This window comes from Dryobates pubescens, chromosome 4, assembly GCF_014839835.1.
Source record: "Dryobates pubescens isolate bDryPub1 chromosome 4, bDryPub1.pri, whole genome shotgun sequence".
NCBI classification, from domain to species: domain Eukaryota; kingdom Metazoa; phylum Chordata; class Aves; order Piciformes; family Picidae; genus Dryobates; species Dryobates pubescens.
In genome coordinates, this window is record NC_071615.1 from 13542370 (window position 1) to 13566884 (window position 24515).

At 38.9% G+C, this 24515-nt stretch overlaps 1 protein-coding gene across 3 annotated transcripts in view; it reads left to right on the forward strand.

The window, feature by feature from the left end:
- Positions 1 to 24515, forward strand: part of GRIN2A (glutamate ionotropic receptor NMDA type subunit 2A) — a 175738-nt gene that overhangs the window by 121115 nt on the left and 30108 nt on the right. For all 3 annotated transcript variants that reach the window (XM_054180626.1, XM_054180627.1, XM_054180625.1), the window contains exons 9-11: positions 1823 to 1948; positions 4609 to 4838; positions 11386 to 11546. In XM_054180626.1, the coding sequence (XP_054036601.1) occupies positions 1823 to 1948; positions 4609 to 4838; positions 11386 to 11546 (517 nt within the window). The remainder of the gene's footprint in view (positions 1 to 1822; positions 1949 to 4608; positions 4839 to 11385; positions 11547 to 24515) is intronic.

A 24515-nucleotide genomic window follows, 5' to 3' on the forward strand; every position in this document is an offset into this window, starting at 1 on the left:
GAAATTGCAGTTGCAGCATGTTGAAATCATCATTTGAAATATAAGTACTGGGATGTTTACTAAATATGCTGCAGACATGGTTAATTTTTGCTATGGTCTCTGTTTACCTCCTGAAAATGTGCTTGCAGCTGCCACCGCAAGAGAGGCTGCTTCTCTGTCTCTTTCCCCCTTCCCCCCCGCCCCAACAACATAGTTATTTGATTTCTAAAATGCATTTAATGTTATTGGTTTAGTTGGATCTATGTGGAATTCAAAAAGTAAAAATAACCACTTCTTATAAAGCTCTGTAGAATAGCATTACTTGTGAAGAAATCTGATTTACTGCACCAATAAATCAAGTCTGTGCTCTCAGAAGTATGTTCTGATTTTTAGATGTAGATGAAACTGCCACTTTACTGGAACTGACTGTGTTTTCCTGTGGTGTGCATAGCAGTAAAATGCTTTGCCATGCAAAATACTACCAGGCACATAACTGAATTTATTCACAGATTAATTTTGTTTCAGTTAGTGAATGTCTAAGAATAGACTCATCTGATATAATTGTTTTAAAAGAATTTAAAGCAAAAATCTGTGAAATACATTATTTTTTAAAACTATGACTTGAATTCAGTGCATGAAGGATCTGGTTTTGTGATTTGTTACTATGAGTGTAGTAATACACAGGACTGGGTCTGAACTAGACTTTCCATTCAGTGGTTATGTCCAATAGATCTAAATAACTGATGGGCTGTCAGCCTCTTCCTCATCTGCTGTGTTCTGGTTCTGATATGGGTGTCTCCTTCAAATAAGAATATTATCCACATGAAAACATTTTTATATTGTACTAAAATTCATGCAAGCTAGATCCCAAACCCAAAATGTCTAAAGATTCTGGGGAGATTTGACTCTGTTTTATTTAAACAAGTAAAATAAGGGAGACTTCAAATACAAATTTATCTCTTTTCAAGAGAGAGAAAGTTCATAGATGAGGTATAGGAATAGGAAATCTATGCCCCTATTTATTTTAGATATAGTTTAATTATTAAGTGATATTTAGCCGTTATCACATCCTATTACCATATCCAGTCCTTTTAAAAAGTTGGTGTTTAGGCTGGTATTTGAAAGTGCTTTTAGTTTTTCCTTTCTAAGCTATTTCTTCTGCTTTATCAAAGTTTCTCTGTTTTTCAAACTGAAATGCAGTTTCCCATAGAAACCTTTTGATTTCAGAATTTGCTCCCCTATGAGAATGAGACTTTCAGAAGGATGTTTGCAGTTGGTAAAATCATCATCTTCATTGCAAGTAGATGAAAATGAACACAGAGGAAAAATGAAAAGTTGTATTTAGAATGCAAGCATTATTTTTTTCTCCCTAACACTTTTTGTTGGCTTGAAAGGGAGAGAGAAGTCTACTACGCTGAATTACCAACTGCATTAAAAGTATTTGTTTAGTTGCTTTAACTCTGCAGAAACAGGCATAATGGTTGGACCATTCTGTTGTTAAGTGCGTGTAACATAGAACATGCAAACGGGCTTCCTGATTGTAGACTGAATAAGCAGCAAGCCAAGCCAATTATTTGCCACTGTCAGTGAAGGCTTTGTGAAAGAAGTGTGCAGTGTTTGTTTTTGAAATGCAACTTGCAGTTAAGATTCTGACTTTATTAATGTTGTCTATATACAGTAACAGCAGTTCTTTGTTGCTACTTTGCTATTTGCTAGCATTTTGGTGGGTAAAAGCTAATTTAAACAAAGCTACTGGGCTTGCCTAGCCAAACACATTAGAATTCTTGTGCTTTCACTGGTTTAATGAACTGTTTTTCTGTTACTCTTGTCTGTTTTGCTGCAGAGCCTTTTAGTGCTTCTGTCTGGGTGATGATGTTTGTGATGCTTCTCATTGTGTCGGCCATGGCTGTCTTTATATTTGAGTACTTTAGTCCTGTAGGATACAACAGGAACTTAGCCCAAGGGAGAGGTAAGCTTTGCATTTTACATAACCCTGAAGCTATTAAAAAATCATGTATTGCACATCCCTTTCCCTCTATCTTGTAAAATAAACATAACATAGGATTAAACCAGTAAAAGCTATATTTGTTTTTCATCTAAAGTAGGATTTCTTGAGGCCTTGTATGCTCATGTTTGTGTTCTAATTCATTGGGATAAAGGCACAGAAGGGTAAGTGATATCAGAGAGGGTATTCAGGCAGATTCTGGTTAGTACACTGCATCAGTTGTAGGATATCAGCTTAAAAAAGATTGGAGTAAGTTCTACAGACTCCTGACTCTTATGTACTCATGGTTATTTCAGAGAGAATTATTTAAACTGGTGTGATTTTGTAGATAATCTGGAAAAACAAGAGGTATGTTTCATGTAGTTCCTATGGAAATTATGTTGAATTCAGCCTTGAAATAGGGCCAATGACAGAAGATGTTGTTTCCTTCTGTGTAGAAACCATGGTTAGAGAAACTTGGTTGTGTAAGCATACCAGCAGAACACATGTAATACACAGCTTGCCTTTCTCAGAGAAAGCTGCACTTGTCTATTATTAGCATTTTGACCTGAGAATGAGGATTCCATGTATTGCAGTGACCTCATCCTTTTATTTCTTTACTTACAGTTGAGAGTGCAGCCTGTTAATTTCTAAATCATACCTGCCTCATTTTACAGGAGATCTTCCAGCTTGGTGAACTCTGTTCTGGACACTATTACAAACAAATGGTTCCTTCCAGATTACAATTGGCTTGCTCCCTGAAAAATGGGGTTATTATAACATTCAGATAACTGTACCATCTCAATTACATGTTAAATATGAAACCTTTGTCCAAAATAGACACTATGTTTAGGAAAGGAAAAATCAAAGGTTTGTATAGACACTGGGGATCTGGGGTCTAGGCTGTTGCTTTCTATACCACCTCATGTGCCAGAATTATTTAGTGTACTTGTGGCTATAGATGCATCTTATGGCTGCAAAGGCATCTTATGGTACTAGACCTTCCTAACTTGCCATGAACCCAGTTTCTGTTCATTTATAACATGGGAAGTTTAAAAGAAATGAGACTCTTTATGTAGATTACTCCTTTGTCTAGGCAGGATAAAGCTCAATGGTTTTACAGTCTCTAGTAGCATACACAGAACTTTGCACTGCTTTCTTGGCATATACTTTCCTTATAATTGTTGCTTAGAAAATACAAAATACACATCCCTGTACCAGCTCAGTTTCAAATGGCTCTAGAAGGTAGTTTCATAAACCAAAAGTCAGCTCCATTGTGTTTATCTTACTGCACTCTATCTTCTTAGCACTGCTGCAGAATAGGAAGAGGATAATCGGAGATGTTATGCTTGATTGCATTGTGACAAATTTGCACTGTACTAGAGAGCATTTCTACTGAAATGAGAACATGTGCTGATGAGACCCGCTTTGGCTCTTATTCTTTTAACAATAATTAAAGTATTAACATAAATTAAAATGGAATTAATAACTGAATCCAAGTTTGTAATGTGCATCTTCTTGCATAGAAGGGCAGGGCAGGGGGTAATATTGCAGGTGTCTCATCTCAGCTTATTGTATGAATTGCCATTTAATTGAAAAATAGGGGCTTGTAAAAAGGTCAAATGAATCACAGTCATAGGAGGCCTGTTTCTCTCCACTGAGGATAAAGCAATATGTGATGACTACCCTGTGCTTACCCAGAGCGGGTTAAGAACAAACTTCCCTTTATTCTCACAGGGGGTCTACAAACAGGGCCTTTGAAGTGGATAATAGCATTGCTAATCCACATCCGCCAATGTGCTGACCACTTCTTTCTTTGCTGTGAATGTAAGGCTGAAAACTGGAATAACAAAAATTACAGAAGGGATTAGCTGGGACAGGTTTTTACCTGTAATGCCAGCACATTTGAAGACACAGAACTGACTCCTAACACATGAGGCAGTCAGTCTGGTTTGCTCTAAGTTACATATCTGTACAGGTAGCTCCTGATTTATCATCAAAGCTGCTTAAAAGCAGGTGATGTATTCACAGATATTGACCTTAAATATCTTTACATGAAGTTCAGATAAACTGGGTGAGAAAAGTACTAGAATGGGATCATTAAGACAGAACCACAGTTTTCTATTCTACATGTCAGCTGGCACAGAAGACTGAAAGGGAGAATAGTGTGGCCTATACCTTACTGCAAGAGATATACCAATTTGCTGCTTCTCCAGATCTGTGCTTTCCATTTTCATTTTAAAACTTTTGAACTTAATGTCGCATAGGTGCTGAGGTTTTTTTTCTACAATTATGGATTATAATGTTATTACAATATAGAGTACCATGGTAAATCCTACTATTCCATTGGGAATAGTATATAGGATATATAGTATATATTGAAATATTTTTTAACTATGTCATTGTGAGTAAGTTGTTGTTATTGTGTAGGATATCTTGCCAAGGTGGTGGGGTCGCCATCGCTGGGGGTGTTCAGGGCGAGGCTTGACAGGATGCTTGGTGCCATGGGTTAGTTGATTAGGTGGTGTTGGATGATAGGTTGGACTCGATGATCTCGAAGGTCTCTTCCAACCTGGTTTATTCTATTCTATTCTATTCTATTCTAATTTAGCTGCAGCTAAAAAACCTGTTCTTTGCAATTACAGATCCCCATGGACCATCCTTTACCATTGGAAAGGCAGTGTGGTTACTCTGGGGTTTGGTATTCAACAACTCTGTGCCTGTGCAAAACCCTAAAGGGACAACAAGTAAAATCATGGTGTCAGTTTGGGCTTTCTTTGCTGTCATTTTCCTGGCTAGCTATACTGCCAACTTAGCTGCATTTATGATTCAAGAGGAATTTGTTGACCAGGTGACTGGACTGAGTGATAAAAAGGTAAGTCTTCAGCTCAGAAGAGGTCAGTGTCCATTCTTCATAATCCTTCTACAAATTTGTGCTTTGTGCTAAAAACTCTGGAAAGATAATAAGCTAAAATTGAGTAATTTCAGTCTGAGGGTAATCCTTTACTAACAAGCCTAAGACTAGAAACATTAAATTACCAGTCTAGTTTCAAAGTCTTGGAGTTACTTTTTTAAGAGTAAGCATGTTAATTAAGAAGTATCTTTATTTTGTGCCAGAAATCAATTTCTGCTGGGTTAAAAGGAATTTCTTACCAATAGACAAAAGACTGAAAATGAAGAAGTCAGTTTGAATGCAGGAAAGGCATATCTTAAATTATTTGGACAGATCTATGCAGAACAGTAATTGACAAAATATTCATAAACCCAGCAACTACCTAGTAAATAGCAGAAGCCAGTTAATGCTCCTGAAAAAATGTCTTTTTACTTTCCAGGTAGTGTGCAAGGAAGTTCTAGAAACAATTCAAATTCAAAGTGGTGCCAGAATAAATAAGCAAAGAGCAATGATACAAGGGATACTTGCTGTCTGTGGATGTTTGAATGGTTTCCTTGTATAAAATGCTAAAAGTGCTCAGGGAAAAGAAACCCATATGAAAATCTGAGGTTTTAGAATCATAGAATAGAATCAATAAGGTTGGAAAAGACCTCAAAGATCATCAAGTCCAACCTGTCATCCAAGACCTCATGACTACTTGTGACAGGTTAGGCTGTGCCTTTAAGAAAAGGCACATGTTGGTGCGGGTAGATTAAACCTTGCACCACTACACTACTTTAATGTTATTGCACTGAAGTGAGATGGAAATTACATGGGATAAGGTAGAGATTTTTGCTGTGTGCTTGTGGAAGATGCCTTCCTAATTCCAGAACTTCTCTAAGAATTTCACTTTGAGCAGTAGACACTGGTAGTTCCCCGGAACCCTGCTCGAGTTTCACACAAAATGACAAACAATAAACATGCTTTTTTTTCATGTTGTTCATGTTTGTCAGATCCTCTGCTGAAAGTGTACTCCCCAGATCTTTGTACTTGTGGATTTTAACCAATAGTCTTACAAACCTAGCAACTGCCTCTATTTTATTTCATTTGTGTAACTACTTTGCAGAGATGGTATTGTATGGAGGCACTGAAACTCATTTGCAAATTATGGATGTTATGAATATGCACAAAATGCACGAGGGGCATCCTGTTTTCAAGTTTGTACCCAATTGTTTTAAAGTGAAACTAAATATTGACATTAAGAAGTAATATTTAAATGGGGTATAGCACAGGGGAGAACTTCACAAGGGATATTTTTCAAAAGCAAGAAAAGAAAAGAAATTGTGTTTCAAAAGAAGGCAAACAGCTCAGATAGCCTTGTGTTTGTTTTTTAACTACTTTTTGTGACTAGCCTTTGATTGATTGCCTGAAGTATCAAAGCATGAAATGCAAGCATGGCTAGAGGAAAGACAGATAAGAAGAAACAAAAAATTCTAATGGTTTTGTTTTTTTCACTAAGTTGTTTGTCTCAAAACCTTTGAAAGAAGGTAAAGGCTGTTAAATATACCTCTATTTTAAGATTATGTTCTTAGCAAGAGACAGATAAAAGGTATTCTCTTGAGGATTAAAAAAAAAAGAAGAAAAAAAGATTTGAAAAATGTCTTTCTCCTGCTTGTGAGAAAGTAGAGTATCAGAGTGTTTTCCTGGGAAGTCTGTGTTTTGACAGGGTTTGGCTAGCACCTGGCACAGCATTCACATTTAGGTCTGTCAGTGCACCCTTGTCTTCCTCTCTTTGCTGGCTGTTTGCCACTCTCAACTATGGGCTGGGAAAATGGCAGAGTTTCTTCTGTGGCTTTTGGCTAATAACAACTCTCTTCCCACCCCCCCCCCCCCCCCACCCCCCCCTTTCCTAATCTCTCTGCTAATTAGTATTCTAATACCACAAAAAATCCAAAGTGAAAACAGAAAATCAGAAAATCCCATCTGTTTTTGTGTGGTCTGCAGATCAGATATTTGATCTGCTGCTACCTTTGCTTTTGTTTTACAGTTCATCAAATTTTGCCTGAAGCATCCAGGGATAAATCAGGGGAGCAGTCCTGCTCTGATTACGTTAAACAAGCCAGAAGTTCAGAGCAGCAATGATCTCTTTCAAAATGTTCTCCTTTTCAAACATGCATTTTGCCTTCTCCAAGATCCTGAGGTTTCTTGGATTTAAAAAAACCCCATCAAAAAATTAAGGATAATTCTTTGGGAATACAATCTGATTCATGTTAAATTAGTTTTCTCCCCACTTTGCCTTGTTACTGCAATGTTATTAGTAGGAGAACAGTGCAGGATTTTGCAAGCATTTTGTTGTTGTTCAGCAGAGAACTCTGACCCTGGTTGTAAGCGAAATAGCAATAGGCAAATGCCAGTGAGAAGGGACAGAGGTATGGATAAAATTAATTTTAAGTAAGTAATAGCTAGAAGGCAAATCAGTTTTCTGATCTTCTCCTCTCCCTTTTTCCCCTACTGCCACAACTGAAGAGACAAGCTCTTTTATCAATGCTATATCATTAACGCAATCAAATATTCCCAGGTAGAGATACTGGGATTTCTCAATCCAGCTTCAAGCGTGGTAGACTGTAGAGAAGAGAAAGCCAGGAAAAAACTATTCTCTCTCTGAGCAGCCATCCCTGACCATCAGCATTCACTATCTACCCATTCAGGAAATGTGTTACACTCCAACATCTGGTTCATCAGGTTTGCTGAGCACCTGATAATGTGCTATTTACCCTTCTTCATGTTAAGACTCCTTGATAATTTCCTCAATTTCCATAATGTTGCTAACGAATTTCTGAATCCCATGTCATCAGTGTGTCACCCAGAAATACATGGCACAGCATGTACTGGAGTTAGTAGAGGTGGGTGTTCATAAACTCCAGTGATTCAGAAAATTATATTTTGACATTGGTGTGTGTGTATAAGATTTTGATAAGCTTTGTGTTTATAAAAAGGTACAGAAAATGAGTCCAAAAGTATCCAGCAAAGCTGTCATTCATAGCACTTGTTAATTTTGATACCTTTTAGACATTTTTCATGTAATGAGAGACAAGATTATTAAGAGAGATTAGATAGGAGTGGACAGATTTCTCTTGCAAAGCTTTTGTCTGCTGGGATTCCTCCACACAGTCACTTTTCAAGTACTACTCCACGTGCACGTAGTCTAGGGGATTCTCTTCAGCCTTATTAGGGAGCCTTAATTATGCTTTTTACAACTTCCTGATTTTTTTTTGCAAGATGCAGAATATTCTTGTAACCTTCTGTATAATAAAGTGACAAAAGTTCTATAGTTAGAAATATGCCTGTGAAAACAGAGCAGGCTGACATCAAAAGGTAGTACAGATGATGGGTTAGTTAGGGCGACCCTCTTACCCCAGTCCACCTCTCCAATTCAATATTAGTCCTTTACAGTGCTTTTTGGAGGCTTCTCTGGCATAAACATTGACTGCATTGCAGTAACTGATGACTATAGTAAATCATGGAATTATTAATTGGTATATTTTTCAAAGACCAGAGATCAGATTGTCAAGGGTTTCCACATGGGGGAAAGAAGAGATAGTTCAAACACGAGTGTCTGTCTATCTCTCCAACCCAGCCATAAATCCTGTTAAAATCCATCTTAGCAGAAGGAGATCATTTACTCTTTTCTACTCCAGAACAACAATAAAAAATTGTTCTGAATGCCAGCCTTTCCAGGCAGGCATGCACATCCTCAGATTAAGTCAGTGTTTAATGTTGTGAAAGATCACTTTACTGACTTAATGAAATTGTCAGTTTTATTAAGGCATGTAGATAAAACAAAATGTTGTTGCCATGTGCCACAGTTCTAGCAGCTGGCAGAGCATGGGGAAACATGATCAAATTGGTTAGCCTTCTGAGTAATAGATCTCTCCACAATTATGATTCAAGCAGGGGGCTTGTGCATCCAGTTTTAAGGATTTAATTAATGACTTTAAAAATATATCAATTCAGAGAATGTCTAGGAGGAAAATTGTGCCTTAGCAGACGTGATCTATTTTATTTCCCATCATGGGGCTTCAGGGAAAATGAATTCATATAGAGCCTTGATCCTTTTTTCTTTCTTGTCTCATGCCTGCCACATAGATCTTTGCTGCAATCGCAGAGCCTATGTGCCTCTCCAGGACATGTCAGTTCACAGAATATCAGTTTAAAGTTGTTTGTGAGACTTTATACTCCTTAGATATTACTGCACCCTTAGTAAAAATATTTCAAACTGTTTTTTTCTTCTTTATAAGAGGCCTGTGAGCAGGCAGTAGTAGTAGATAATAAGAAAAAAGATTATGTTGTGACTGTTAGAATTTGTTGGTTGGGTGTCTTGTGCCCAGAAATTCCAGTGTCTGGAGGGTGTTTGGAAGTATTAATCTACTTTTTATCCCTGTGATCTTTCAGTGAACTGATCCTTCTTGTCAGTTTCTGTTCTTCTGCAGTAATATTTTTGTGTTTCATGAACATTCAACTTGAGAAAGACACCTCATTTCCTTCAACTATTCCTACGGAGGAAATTCCTCCCAATGCCTCAAACCCATGTGATTGTTCTTGAAATATAAGAATATTCAGAACCAAATTCCATTTCTACATTTCCAGGACACTTCCCCATCATCTCACTCTTCCCTCAGTTCAAGGAATTGCACTTGCAGAGTGGTGACCACAACTGAAATGCCAAAAAAAACCAGTGGTATGAGCAGCAGCAGTTTTTACAGGTCTTGAAATCAGTGTTGTTTCTTCAATTAATATTTTTTTGGGGTGTTCTATTGACTGGCAAATTTGATACAGATATTAGGGAGATATTGCAAGTCCTCTCACTACTTCAGGGATTCATTATCTGTACATTTAACTAAAGTTAATAGCAAGCTACATCTATATCAGTAGAATCTCTGGATGTGTATTTAAGAGCAGGGTTTGTTTCAGTGCTGCATAATAAACTCAGAAAAGGAGATAACAAATACAGACTAAGAACCATGAGTAGTACACAGTGTAATTTTAGTGCATGGGTCAATTAGTATGTGTAAAGTAGGAGCAAAGTAATAATTTGAACAGTAAAACTGTGAAAAGGGAAAATGAGAAAAGTAAGACATCTCTTAACTAAATGAATAGGGGAAAATAGAGCTCATTCCTTACTGCTTTGTCAAATTATGCTTAGTTAAAATGGAGCATTTAATTTTAGTTCTGTAACATGAAAATATTGTTGCAGCAATAATTTTGCAGTCAAGGGTTGATGGAATAGAAACACTCCCAGTTTTTGTATAAGCCTAGCTGGATTCTCTTTGCAAAGTGGCAATGGACTGGGGAATTCCTGGTGTCTGGAGAGCAAACTTTTAAAAGAGCAGCATTACATAGGTAGCCCAAGGGAGGTAACAACTGTGTAATTATTAGCTGTCTCTTGCAGCACGGGGTGTACAGATTGGTCTTCTAACTTCAACAGCAAAAAGAGAGTGCACTTTACTGTGCAATTCATGGGTGACTGCTTTTATCAATGCTCAATTGAATTTCCTTATTAGCCAATGGTTCCTCTAATTTGAATGGCCCTTTAAAATTTATTTCTTAAAGAGACATTTTAACTTAATCCTAAATTGTCATTTGGTGTTTAAAGTGAGGTAATGAAAAGACACGTAAAAATGGTTCAGGTCCGTTAGCAAAAGGTTATGTGAGCTTATCTGAACGATTTCCAGATCTGAATCCTGAGTGTGCCCTGAGCTATTCCTATTCCTTGGCAGTCAGTCCCTGGCTTGTTTGTCTGTGCTGATGCAGTAGTAATAAAGAGGGTAAAATTGTAGAATAAACCTATGTGCCTCCAAGCAAATGTTTGTAGTTTTAAATTGTAGGAATAAACAGGGTCTAGGGTTATAGGTATGAGAGCTTCAGAGGCCCCTCTCATGTAGCTGCTGGGCCCTGGGGAAGATGCAAGAATTTTTATTTCCCATTAATCACAGTGATGGAAGGAAATCCATCCCTCAGCCTGTCCCTCCCTGCACATGAACTTCCTGTGATCACCTGCACCCCTCTGGAGCAGTTCTCCATCAAGTAGTGCAGTGATACTTTTGCTTTCTTTGTGTGAGGACTCACCATGTCTCAAGTGAGATGGAAGTGTGAAATGACTATCAGCAAAGTACTGCTTTCATTGGATTGCTGTTTACCAGTGTGTCTGCTTGTAGTTTGGGTTCTCCAGGGAGGTGTTGGCAGATGAGGAACATCTTCCAGTATCTCTCAGCTTCAATTTCTGCTGTCCTGTTGTATTACAATGCATGGGAGAATGTCACATTGGAGTGGCAAAATTGAGCTGTTTTTCTTTGGATATAGATGTTTCTGTAAGCTCAGTCAGCGTGAAGACAGTTGCTGGTATAATAGAACTGAATTAATCCACAGCATTTGCCTAGAAGAAATTTGAGGCCACTTACACAATTTCTGTTTTGTTCTGTTTTCAGTCTGACATTGCCCTTCTTCACATTTTGAATGCATAAAACATTTTGCTTTTCCGCTTTCTTTCTAGTTTCAGAGACCATATGATTATTCACCTCCTTTTCGATTTGGAACAGTCCCAAATGGGAGCACAGAGAGGAATATCAGAAACAACTACCCAGATATGCACCTTTACATGACAAAGTATAATCAGAAAGGAGTTGAAGATGCCTTGGTCAGCTTGAAAACTGGGTAAGTCTTTTACTGTGGGTTTCAAAGACTACTGTAGACATTGCAGAAACTGAGGAATATTGATCTGCACTTCCTGTGCTACTGAGCAGGCTGATGTCAGCCATGCTGTGTAGTAGATGGCTCTTTTGGTTTTCTTCAGCTGCACTGTAAAGATGTCAGAAAGGACAACAATTGCCTGTCATTTGTATGACTATTTTGAAATGACATGGCAGCTTTTATGTCCTATGTAAAACAGATTCAAAGGACAGAATTGGTATTTCTCAAATTTAAAGAAATTTGATACAGGTGGACCTGGATTTGGGTGGGGGCTCAACACAGAACATGATTCTTGGAATAGGCTGCCTAGGGAGGTTGTGGATGCCTCCTCCCTGGGGGTGTTCATCAGGTTGGATGAGACCTTGAGCAGCTGAGTCTAGCTGGGAGGCATCTTTGGCAATGGCAGGGAGGTTGGAGTAGATGATCTCTAAGGTCCTTTCCAACTTAAGTCATTCTCTGATCTTTGCAGATTTCCATTCTCATAGGAATGTGCTTTCTCAGGGTGAATTTCTGACAAGGTTAATTTGGCCAGTGGGCAACTACTTTTATTTCTTCTGAATCTCCCATTCCTTTGGTATGCTTTTAGGTCTTCTCTTACGTTTTTTTCCCTCCTCTTATTAACATGGCCCTCTACCTTTACTGTTGCATTGAGGTATTGACTGTTGAGATGAGATAGTCTCAAATGTTCTATCTGCTTTCAGCAATCTTGGTAAATATTCTGGCAAATATTATCATCCTTTTTCCATAAGAGAAGAGATTTAGACTTGAGTGCATCCATCCATTTCTCTCAGTTCATTCTGCCTGGTTGGACAAAGAGACTGAATTATCATTCTTAATCCTCATATGAGAGTGACTCACTACTTGTATCAGTATTCATCTGGGTGACAGGAATGTGTTAGCTCTAGTAATCTTTCCTAAGCACATAGGCTTGATTATAGCATGTCTAATTTTGTTAATAATCCTGGATTCTAATAATCATAATTTATCAGTGTGGTTTGCTTAGTTTTGGTTTGGTTTGAAGTGAGAAGACTATTGCCTATAGTTGATTTAAGTACATTTATGATAGTGGCTGTTCAAGGCACACCTAGCCTGCTATTATTTATGATGAACACAGGACATATTTCTTCCTATACTACATTAAGCTGTTACTTTTTGTCCCTTTTTTGGGAACTGCTTGACCTTTTAATTTTTGCTCTTCTGCTCTCAAACATGGATGAGATAGGGGGTTTTGCAGAAGAAATATGTTCCAGATATTTTTCCTTAGAGGGTAGATTCCCTTTAAAAAGTTATCCTTCCTGCTGTTTCCTTCCCTACTGTCTGTATGTTGCTGTCTGGTCTTCCTCTGTCATCATTTCTCAAGGCAATCTCAGCTGGCATTTCTCAAGCCTGGTTTGTCCAGTTCTAAGAGAGACATATAATATGAGATGGACCTCACCCAAGCTCTTCCCAATTGGAAGCAGAGCTACTACTCCTATTGAACCTGTGCAAGTTATATTTCCTGGGTGACAACTAAACTATGCATTATAGTTAGGCAGCTGAATGCTAACCTCCCTGCTGTCAATTTTCCAACTATCCCTGACTTCAGCCATTGCTAGAGGTTGTTCAGTTCAATGCATAGTTTATTTAGGAGAATTTATATTCCCTGTACCTTTCACCAACCATTTGTGCTACTGAAAGCCCTGAAGAACTGCTGTTAACTTTAAAATCAGGCCACCTGTCAGACACTTAAGCATGAAAAGGTGGGGGCTACCTGACTGCAGGGAGTTCAAGACATTTGCTAAACCTCAGCCTGGCTGCTCCTCTGCCAGTTGCTGCTCTTCCTCAAAAGCTTTAGTCCTTTTGACAGCACAAGCTATTCATTCTTTATAGATTTCCCTACCCCTCTTCCCCCCTGGAGTTTCTTTCCTCTTCTAAATGATTTCTCAGTGTGGACACCCCCGGGTGTCTACCCTACTCCCCTTGACTGACATTTCTGTAGCAGATGGTGCAAATAAGATGCCATGTGCAGTGTTTTCTGGATCAATATCGGTAACTGCTACATACAGCTGTGCTCCTTAGTGTTTTGTCTGATGGCACCTAGAGGAGGATTAAACAGTATGCCAGCAGCAGCTGAAGTTTCCCACAATAGAAGTGTCACTTCATGTTTGCTTATATCACAGGTTTGGACATTCCAGCAGGAGAGCAGTGTCAAGAGGGTTTACTTATTTTCTGCCTTCAGCTTCTGCAGAGCAGTGTGGTAATTGTGGGCAATAAACTTGGTTACAGATCAGGCAGCATGATTTTACTGGTTTTTTAAATTTTATTTTCTTGCCTCAGAGTGGTTTCTCTCTGGGAAGATTATTTCATTCCAGTGACCAAACTGATCAGGCTCCACACTCCTCACTGTCACTTGCACCTTGAGCCCACACAGATTTTTGGTTTTGCTAAGATTTTTGATACAAGTGTGATGCAGTTTGTCTGGCTGGCACCTCAGGGATCTCTGGAGACGAGTGTCCTGAGTGGAGGGGATGAGCCTATACATTATAGGACTGTCAGAACTTGCATTCTCTGTAGGGAGAAGAGTGGAAAAACAGGAATAGACATTTGGTAGTGTATTGCAATTGCTTACCTCTTCTTTTACTCCAGACTCATATTCTTCAAAACCATGATCTTTCACTTCTTCTACTGAAGGTCTATTCCTCCATACACTTCTCAGTTTTTATATACCTGCACTGAATTTTCTTCCTTTCTTCCTTGTGAATTACTTGACTGAATTGTTTCTCTCTTCCATGTAAAACTGCCATCCTCATCTAGGCTCGAACAAGCTTTCACCTTCCCTGCTTTGCTTGATCCCATGATTTTTAACACCTCTTGCCCTACGGAGCCTATGTTACTACTGCTCCTTTAAGAATGACCTGTCTCTCAGACTGCTTCCAAGCAAATGTACAATTTCTATTTTCCTCATCAGTATGTATGTGTTCCACTTACCTTATTACAGCTGTTTTTTTCTGGTTTCATCCTTATCTCCTGTTAGAGCTCTTTCTGTACTTTCATTGTTTTTTCCATCCTCATCATTGGTAGTATTCAATAAGCAATTTTTCTTACACATGGCAAACCTTGCTGCTTCTGCACATCTTTCTGAAGGTGAACTACCTGGTAATTTTAGAGGCACAGACTACAGACCTGGAAAGGCATGCAGAGATTGTCTGGCTGATAACTTCTGCTGCAAGTCAAAATAAATAGTACCCATGCTATTCCTGAAGAATGTTTGTATAACCTGTGTGTATTTCTACTCTCACTGTTACAACCATTTTTGCTTAATCTGAGACATAATGCCCTTTAATTCCTTATATACAGTGTTTGATTCCAATTTTAAGGTGAAACAAAAAATACCATCAATCAGGTAATACTTAGTGACCGAATACTGCTACTTGTGGCATCTGATCTGAACAGACTCAAACTACCAAGTAGTCTTCTGTCATGGTTCAGTCTGGGTTTGCCGTCTCTCAAGCTCTCAAGCCTTTCAATCAGCTTTAGTGTCAGCCTCTCAAGATGTATCTGGAATATCTTGATCTTCGAGACTATTGTGTTTAATACATAATGTTATTGAGCTGAACTGGAAGGAGAAAGCAGGAAGAAGACAAAGACAAAGCTTCAGATGCACAGATTTCTTTAAGCTGTGGGATTGTGATTTTTTTTTCTTGTTGTCATTGAAGATGTATTCATGTCCCTTTTCTCATTTGGAAAACAAAGTAAACAAATCAGAGGTTTTGTTGAGTTTTTTTTCTGCTTTCTCACAAGAAATGAAAAATCAGCTGCCTTAGTCCAGTTGCTAACACAGCCAGGGAAACCTCTAGGGCAGCAATAAGGATAGAAATGTATATAAAATAAGTGGTGTTCCTGCTTCTATTTCCTGGTCTGACATATGGGTTACATAGGTCTTGTGTGAAGTATTGCTGTGCATGCAGAGATGAGTGTGCACGTCTGTGTCTGGGAAGCCTCGAGCAAAATACCCAGCCCCTTTCTCTTCTCATCTTTGAGTGGTGAAGCTAGTGGTGTTTCAAAAATTAACTTGCAATGAAAGCATCTGCTTTTGTTTTTTTATTAATTAGAACAAGCAAATTTAACTACATAGGCAGTAGGCTTGGACCTATCTTGTTCAATTAGCATCAGAAATGTTTAAGATCATTCTAGTAAGGAATCAACTGGGAAATGCTGCAAATCAAAATGGAAATGAGATTTTTTGCTTCCGAATGACAATGGCATTATACCTCCTCCTTCAGGTGAATCCCTGTGAAAGTGTTCATTGCAACTTACCTATAAAGGCTTATTCCTGTCAATGGTGAAGTTAAATTTATCAGCTGTATTGGCTTTCCCTCTTTGTTTGATAAGAAAATAACCTTTGTTTCTGAAATTATTAAAAAAAACCCCAACAAAATCCTGTGAATTCTCAGCAGTATTTACCTCCTGTCAACAGTGTCTTATTTCTGAGGTTCACAGCTACAGTTCCCAAAAAGCTGCTGAAACACCATTTGAACAACAGCAGAACTTTCTGTATTTATTGACGGTATCAGCTTCAACCAGCAGCAATGGGAAATTATTGAAGTGCTACTTAATATTTTTCAAAATCTCAAAATATTGTCCCTCCTTCAATACAACATAGTATTGAAAGCAATCATCATCTTACAAGCTTGTCAAAAAAGCTTCTGGTGTTTTCCCCCTAAATTTCATACATATAATGAAACAGCTGACCCACATGTGCTGTGCTACCTGCAGAGCTTCCAAGTGCTCTTTAGGCAGGATTGGGCAAACCAGGAACTCTCCAGAGTTTCCTTGCACCTTTCCCCTAATGTAGACAGAATGGCAACTATTTTCCTGACCCTCATTCAGAAGAGTGAAGATAGTAAGACATTAACTAATGTATTCTTGGTGGGTGATGTCCAGCTCTGTTAGAACCATAGTGGTTCCTCTGCGTTCTTTAGATGTTTATTGATCAAGCAAAGTTCTAAAAATGCACTGCAAGCATTTCCATCTCTGCTGCATTTAATCAATCAACACTTCTAGAACCCTCTGTACCAGAGAGACAGATCCTATTGATTTTGCTTCTTGAAGAGAGAATAAGCCTTCTAACAGGTAGCAGTTAATTATGGCATTATGTTTACAGTGGTTGGGTGGATCTGTTTGCTTCAGTTTGCCTTGCTATATTTTCCCAGATGAGGTTATAGCTGATGAATGCTCCTCCCCACCTTTTTTTTTTTTTCCTTTTTGCAAACAAAACAACCTCATCTGTTGTCATTCTTTGGTATGGGCTATATCAGCTCATAGCTGTTGAGTGTCCATATACGGGTGTTCTGCTGCTGTAAAACTGTCAAGAGGAGAAATGCAATGGCAATAAACTGGAAGTGCACTTATGTTCTCACCTTTGCCTGAGAACATCTACACTGAGTTATTGTCTAGGATTTAACTGCTAATGGCTGAAATTGGAAGATTTAATTGGCAGAGTCTCTTCTTACTATAGACATAAAATGGACAACTTTCACTTGCCTAGTACCTGTCACTGATGAATCCATCTGATTTTTTTTTCTTCGCTTAATTTTCCTGGATATGAGGACTGCAGCTGAGTGTCACACAGTGTCTATCTTGTTTTAAGAAAAGGGATGGTCTTACTGATGCTGTGTTATGGCAGTGCATTGGCTTGAGAACTTCATTTCAGTTTCATTGCAGAAAGCTGAGAATATTGCCTGTTTCAAGGAAACTGCAGTAATGAATCCCTTGTGTTTCACAGGCAAAGGGCCCCTTGCTGTACAACTGCAGACCATCTCGCTGTTGGAGCGAGTTTTTATTTACAGCCCCAGCTGTGCCTATACATTCAGGAATTTGATGCTAAGGTTTACTTAGAACTCCATCTGCTTTCCTGTTAAAGATTGCTGTGCTTGGTAGCTTGTACACATCAAGTTTAATACCTTATTCCTGTAGCATACAGGTGGAAATATGAAGCTGCTTAGAAAGAGAGCACTTTTGCACTGCTGGACCCCTGGTGGGCATGACCACAGATGCAGTGGATTATCAAATCTGAGCAGTCCGCTGACAAGATGCTATCGGTCTGCAAACGCGTCCTGAGCTGCTAGTCACTTAGATAACAACATGTGATGATTCTGTTCCTCTACATTTTATAATAACAAATAATGTTGCTGGAAGGAACAGCTGAACATATCTGACTGAACAGTTTGAACTGCATGAGAACTTACTCCACCCCACAGTCACACTCTCTCATGTGAAAGCATCAATATGATTATTAATATTCTTTAAGAATACAATGGTACTAAGCAGAGAAAGCTCAAGAGAAGACCTTAGAAGGCCCTGAAGTCCTTTTAGCTCCCAAGTCTCTAAGGTTTTTTGGACTGAACTGGATGTTTGTTGTGCTTACAGCACTTATAAATTGTATCCAATTCACAGCTTTGCACGCTCTGTTATTTACTGAACAGGTACAAACTGGTCAGGGGCTGTGCTGGCAGCTTCTCCAGTATGGCACAGGCATAACCAGGAGGCAAACATCTCCATTTCTGTCAACTGGAACACAATCCCGATGGTGCTCAGCAGGTCCTTCTGTTAATTAGGTCTGTCAATTAAAGTGGTGGTGTGCCTAAAGTGAAAAACAAAACAAACTTGTCTTGTAGGCAGCCAGCTGGCAACTCCGCTCTAATGCAAACCCAATTTCAGTATTATTTGCAGTGTTCTCAATTTATGTTTAAGGCAAAAATTGGCATCAACATTTCCATAAGAGGAAAACCTCCAAGTGCCAGGTTCTACTCATTGGCCACAACAACCCCATGCAGCACTACAGGCTGGGGTCAGAGTGGCTGGAGAGTGGCCAGGCAGAAAGGGACCTGGGGGTACTGGTTGACAGTAGGCAGAACATGAGCCAGCAGTGTGCCCAGGTGTCCAAGAAGGCCAATGGCATCCTGGCCTGTATCAGGAAGAGTGTGGCCAGCAGGAGCAAGGAGGTCATTCTTACCCCTGTACTCAGCACTGGTTAGGTCATACCTTGAGTCCTGTGTTCAGTTCTGGGCCCCTCACTTTAGTAAAGATGTTGACTTGCTGGAACATGTCCAGAGAAGGGCAACAAAGCTGGGGAGGGGTTTGGAACACAAGCCCTGTGAGGAGAGGCTGAGGATGCTGGGGTTGCTTAGCCTGGAAAAGAGGAGGCTCAGGGCAGACCTTCTTGCTGTCTACAACTACCTGAAGCTAGGTTGTAGACAGGTGGGGGCTGGTCTCTTCCAGACACCCAGCACCAGAACAAGAGGATGCAGTCTCAGGCTGCACCAGGGGAGGTTTAGACTGGACGTTAGGATGAAATTCTTCACAGAGAGAGTGATTGCCCATTGGAATGTGCTGCCCAGGGAGGTGGTAGAGTCACCATCACTGGAGGTGTTTAGGAGGAGATTTTATGGGGTGCTTGGTGCCACGGTTTAGTTGATTAGATGGTGTTGGATGATGGGTTGGACATGATGACCTCAAAGGTCTCGTCCAACATGGTCTGGTCTATTCTATTCTATTCTACTCTATTCCTTCTGTGGTTCATACCTTTTCACCTAGAAAAAGGAGGGAAAGCTATGGCAGGAAATTACCTGTTTGAGAGAAAAAGGATATCTTTTAATTTTTCATAAAAAGCACAAGTTCTTCATCATTGTTGTGGGCAGATAATAGCAGCTTGCAACCAAAGCTCAAAGAACTGTTCAGCAGACATAAATTTTTAAAGTTTTAATCTAGGGGCTCAATATTTTTTGGGCTCTTTCTGACTGACAAGACTTTACAGTATTTGTAATTGAGAATATTAACTCTTTTCTTAGAATTTTAATATTACAGTTCATAGAGCAATTCTTTTACCAGATGTTGAAGAAATTGCCACAGAATTTTGACTCTGAAGTGTGTCTGAGGGAGAAAGGGGCAGGTCGGTGGGTGGCATGAGTTATGTGTAGTCTATAATCATTTACTGTTCACTGCCCTCCTGCATGCCTGTTGTGATACATGAAGAGAGAAAGTCTGCTGGAGACAGCTTTTAGCACAAGCACTACTTTGTACAACTGATTTCAAAAAGCAGTATCTCAAGTCCTTAATATCCAGTTATGGTTCTGAGAACATAGTGTTTTCTTGCTTTCTCATGGCCTACTCATCATAGCTCTATTCTGGGCCTGCATGGATTTTGTGTTTTTCACAAGCTTCAAAAACAAGATTAAAAAAACAAATACAGCAACTGCAATAAGCAGGTTTTAGATGAGTGTTTCCTGCTTCAGTCCCGTTTTTAAGATGTCACTGAAAAAGCAGCTTGTGTTAGAGGTCTGTACTAAATGAAGAGGGATTTATGTTCTCCTCTTTCAAAGTGTCTTTCAAAGTATGAAAGCCTTGGAGGTCTTTTTGGATACTCAAAGTACTCCAGTTGAAACTCCTGAATCTGAAATTTGTTTATTCGTGTGTGATTGGCAAAATATTTTTGTGAGTCTGAATTGGCTGTGACTACAACAAAATTTACAGTCTAAGATAGGAATTATCCTTGTTGTTTTAAATGAAAGTACTGAGTGATGGATCCAGTTTGGATCTCTAAATGTTGTTTCATGAAAGAGAAATGGTTAAGAAAATTACTGCCCCTATTTCCATCAGGTCTATAGGATATTAGTTTAAAAGATTTTTGTCAGACCCTGGAAGGGCAAGTAAATTATTGTGCCAGGTGATCATTGCTTTAAGGGGGTGATAAATCCAAAATGTGACTGTGTGACACAAGATGAGAAAGTAATTTTTCAGATATTTCATTGTCAATGGTGCTCATAACTAATGGCCAGGAATATAAAATAGCTTGGAGGACTCATTTCACTAGCTCCTGGATTGCTCTACTTTCATACAAAGGCACCTACTACACCATTTTTCTGGCTATAACTTTTGGACATTTTTGGAAGCTGATGCTCTGAAGCATCCATTTCTGCAGCTGGTCTGAAAGAGAAAAATAAACCATTCAGTAGAGCTGTGAGAGAGCACCATGGGAACTTCTTCGAGAAGCTGAACTGAACTTGAATGTTCTCAGTCAGATGGTCTGAAGCACTGGCGAGTTCATTCAACTTTTGCCATGAGTCATAATGAAGTATAGCATTTTATCTCTGCACACTTTCTTCCTCATAGCTGGAGTGCAAATAAATGTGTAAAATAATTTCAGAAGTTGTTGTTCTGTTGTACTCTTTAGTGCTGACAAGTGGAAATAATCACCACTGTAGCCCATTTAGGATTTTTCTTTTTTTGTTGTTTGTTCAAGTGAAAGTGAGCGTCAGCCAGTCTCTCCTCTTTGCTCTCTCCTCTGGCTTAGTGTCCCTCTCTGTCTTTTCCCTGCTTGCCACCAGACCTTGGTAAAGTTCAGCAGTGATTGCTAGAATATTGCATTTGTTAAGTTAAACCGGTGTAGTTACATTCTGGAGATCAGGTGATGTGAATAGCAAAGTTCAAGCAAGTTTCAGAAAGAAACTGAAGGAATTGGTGGAAAGTGAATAATCTGACAGCTGTTAAATGTGCTGGGGCTTCATATCTGAGCCTGTATCTCATGGGATATCCATTGACCTGAAGCCAAGAAGATATATTCAGGAACAATAGCATCCATCCATGCCTTGGTTCTTTTATCCTTCCTTAGGGTTCTTTTTGCTAGTGTCGTAGATTATCAGGACCTAAGTCTAAGCCAGTGAGGATCTACTGCCCATGTATGGATTTTCCTAACCCTATATGCCTTTGTGGAAACTTGTAAGTCAAACAGCACTGAACAAAGATCCAAAAGTTCCTGGGAGGGCAACATGTTTGCCATGCTCTGGAAAGCCTATTTATCTCTATCAGTTTTGACAGTAAGCACTAAATTATTGTACAAATGCAAATACAGTTTCCTTAAAAACATCTGGAGAAGCTAATGATGTGAGTAAGGATTTTCTTCCTGACATGCTGTGAAAAAAAGAGAAATATCTGCTAAACAGGTTGGACCATTCAGTATTTTTCTTTTCTGGATGACTGGGTTCTACAATCAATAGCTTCATTTAGCTTGGCAACAAATGGCTGGGGTGACTTAATTTCAATTTGCATTATGATGCTTTCCTTAGGGCTTCAATCTAATATTTATTTCAGTGTTGATTCTAACATTCATTTTGGTATTGCACTTTGAGGGATATAATTTTCAGTCTATGTTGGAACTGCAGTCACCCAAGCTAGGAATTGGAAAACCAGTGTGCAACTGGGCAGCTGCTGTTTGGGCTGAAAGGCTGCAGAGATATGGAAACATACAAATTTGTTGTTCAATCTAGGAACACTCTTTAGAGGATCTGTTCACTAAGTATCAGTTCTGGAATCTAAAAGCTTAAATGCTTGTCTGAATCAGCATGGCTCTCCTGCTTTACTGCTAGTGTTACTGCTAAAGTGAGCAGAGTGCAGGATTTGGACTACAAACTGCCACCAAGATGGTACCACAGAGATAAAGGCTTCCTATTGCTTTTCCATTTGTGGCAGGATTTTCTGACACCTGTTTTTCTGGTGGCTGATCCCTGTTTCCCCATCACTTGCCATCCCTTCAGGAAAAGCAATTATTGTCACGTTCTTGTATTTTTTTCCACATGTGTTAAAAAGTCTAAATACGTAACGGACTATGTAGAAATAAGTGTTCTGTTCCAGGGCACTTCCTGGGGAGTGCTGGGCCTTACAGGATTTGAAGAACAGGATAATACTAATATTGGCATTTTGAGAGTTGCTGAGATCTATGGCAGTGCTCATTGAACTATCTGGGGATGCTCATGCCTTAATAATTTCTAGTTATCTAAAACAAAGGCAGATGAAGCAGACATCAGCACAGCCTTTTAAGGTGGGTCACATTTTCAGGAACTTCTTCGTGACCATAAGATAAATGCACTCTTATGGGGTTTGTTTGTTGGTTGGTTGGTTTTGTTTTGTTTTTAAGATAAAAAGCCTGTCTCTCCTGTTCAGATGATCCATAACAACTTGCTGTTGGGAAAATAATGGTTTGTAGTTCTGTCATTCTAATTCCTTTACTGAGGTAGGAGTGTTCTTCTGATGACTGTATTACCATTTGTGTCTATATTACCATTTTCTAGGTAATATAATTATCTGTCTAGTGTCTTTAAATATTACAAAGTACCCAGAAATAAAATTTGCAGGTGAACACAGAGCTATGTCCCATCTAGCCCCTTTTCTTTTGAGAAGAAGAATCTATTCTAAGTTTTAGTACTCATTTGATTTGGGGATGAGATCAGGTGCTCAGTGAACTGTGCTGAATTTATACCTCATTATGCTATTGTAACTGGGACAAAACCTTTAATCTAAAAATATATTCCCCCTACTCAACTTCTCAAATGTTGTGTTTTGATAAACTGATGCTTTGCAAATACTTCATTGCTTGGCTTCTGAAGGTTGAAGTGGGACACTATTACATTGTATAAATTAATCATAAAGGCACACAAAATTTTCCATTATTTTGTTGCTAAGGGAAATGTTGTAAGGACTGGGAAGGTGTGTGGACAGAAGGGGCTGGTGAATGGGAGCTGCTGTGAGTTAGGAGGGTGAATACACCCCTTCAGGTAACCACAGCCAAGTGATGCAGGAAAGTTCACCGCAGCTTTTCTCGCAGCCTGAGATTGCCCTGGCAGGTGAGGTGAAGCCTCCACAATCTCCCACAACAGTGTTAATCTCTGTCAGAGGTTATTCTTTCAAATTTTATGTCTGCTTTTCTGTGTGAAAATTGAAGTGAAGACAGTTTGAACAAGGAGAAAAGTTGAAAGCCTATTCCCTGCTAATGAGTTCATCATTTAACTGGGTTAAACTTTGGTAACCTGTGTTGTTGCAGGGGAATGGTTGTTAAATTTTCCCCTAATGAACTGGCAATGTCAAGATGTCAAGAAATCCACCCCGTGTATGTGAACTTTAGATCCGTGTGGAGCCACTGGAACATGTGCTAAAAGACAAACTCATTCCTGATGATAAAGTGTCATCAGATAACCTGAAATGCGTTTTAGTGGGTAAAAGAAATTATCAGTCCTTCATGCTAAAGGTTACATATCTTCTTCTCTTGCTCCAGCAATATCAAAGTGTCACTTAAGAACACTTTCTTTGAAGCCTTGCCTTTAGAGCAGCCTTCTTTTCCCTTCCATTGTTGTGCTACTGCTGCCCGATGTTTTGGCATTAGATCCCCTGGACCTAGTTTTAAAGATGCACGAATGACATTGTGTCTCCCTTTGTGCACTCAACACAATTTCTTTTATCCCTTCTGTGGATAAAGAGGGGATAAAATGTAAATTATTAAATTTGTGATACATCTGTAAATCATATTTTAAAGCCTGCTTCCTTCCCAACAATGGTATTTATGATTTCTAAAGCCAATGTTTCTGTTTAATCTGGCCTTAAGTGAATACTTTTTTTGCCTAATAGAATTTTTTGTGTTCTACTTCAGGGTCATGTAAGGCATCTCTTCTGAAAATGCAATTTAGTTTGAAAAACAAAAAAAAGCTGAGCAGTGGGGTTTATTTCAGAATATTTTGAAAACGAGCTATATCTCTTCAAAATTATGTTTAGGGGACAAAGCTTGGATAGGTGGGGATGGGGATGGGGATGAAGAGGTAAGGGCAAAGGTGGTGTTAAAAGTAATGTTTGAGGATTCACTGACTTGCAATTGATCAGATAGTATTGGATGATAGGTTGGACTTGATGATCTCAAATGTCTTTTCCAACCTGGTCTATTCTGTTCTATTCTATTCTATTCTATTCTATTCTATTCTATTCTATTCTATTCCATTCCATTCCATTCCATTCCATTCCATTCCATTCTATTAGTTGTAATAAAACAGTAATTTCAAATATTGTGCTTTCAAAAGATGCAACTGGAGCCTTACTTGCTATGTAATAATCATTGTAGTAGTCTCTTTGGCA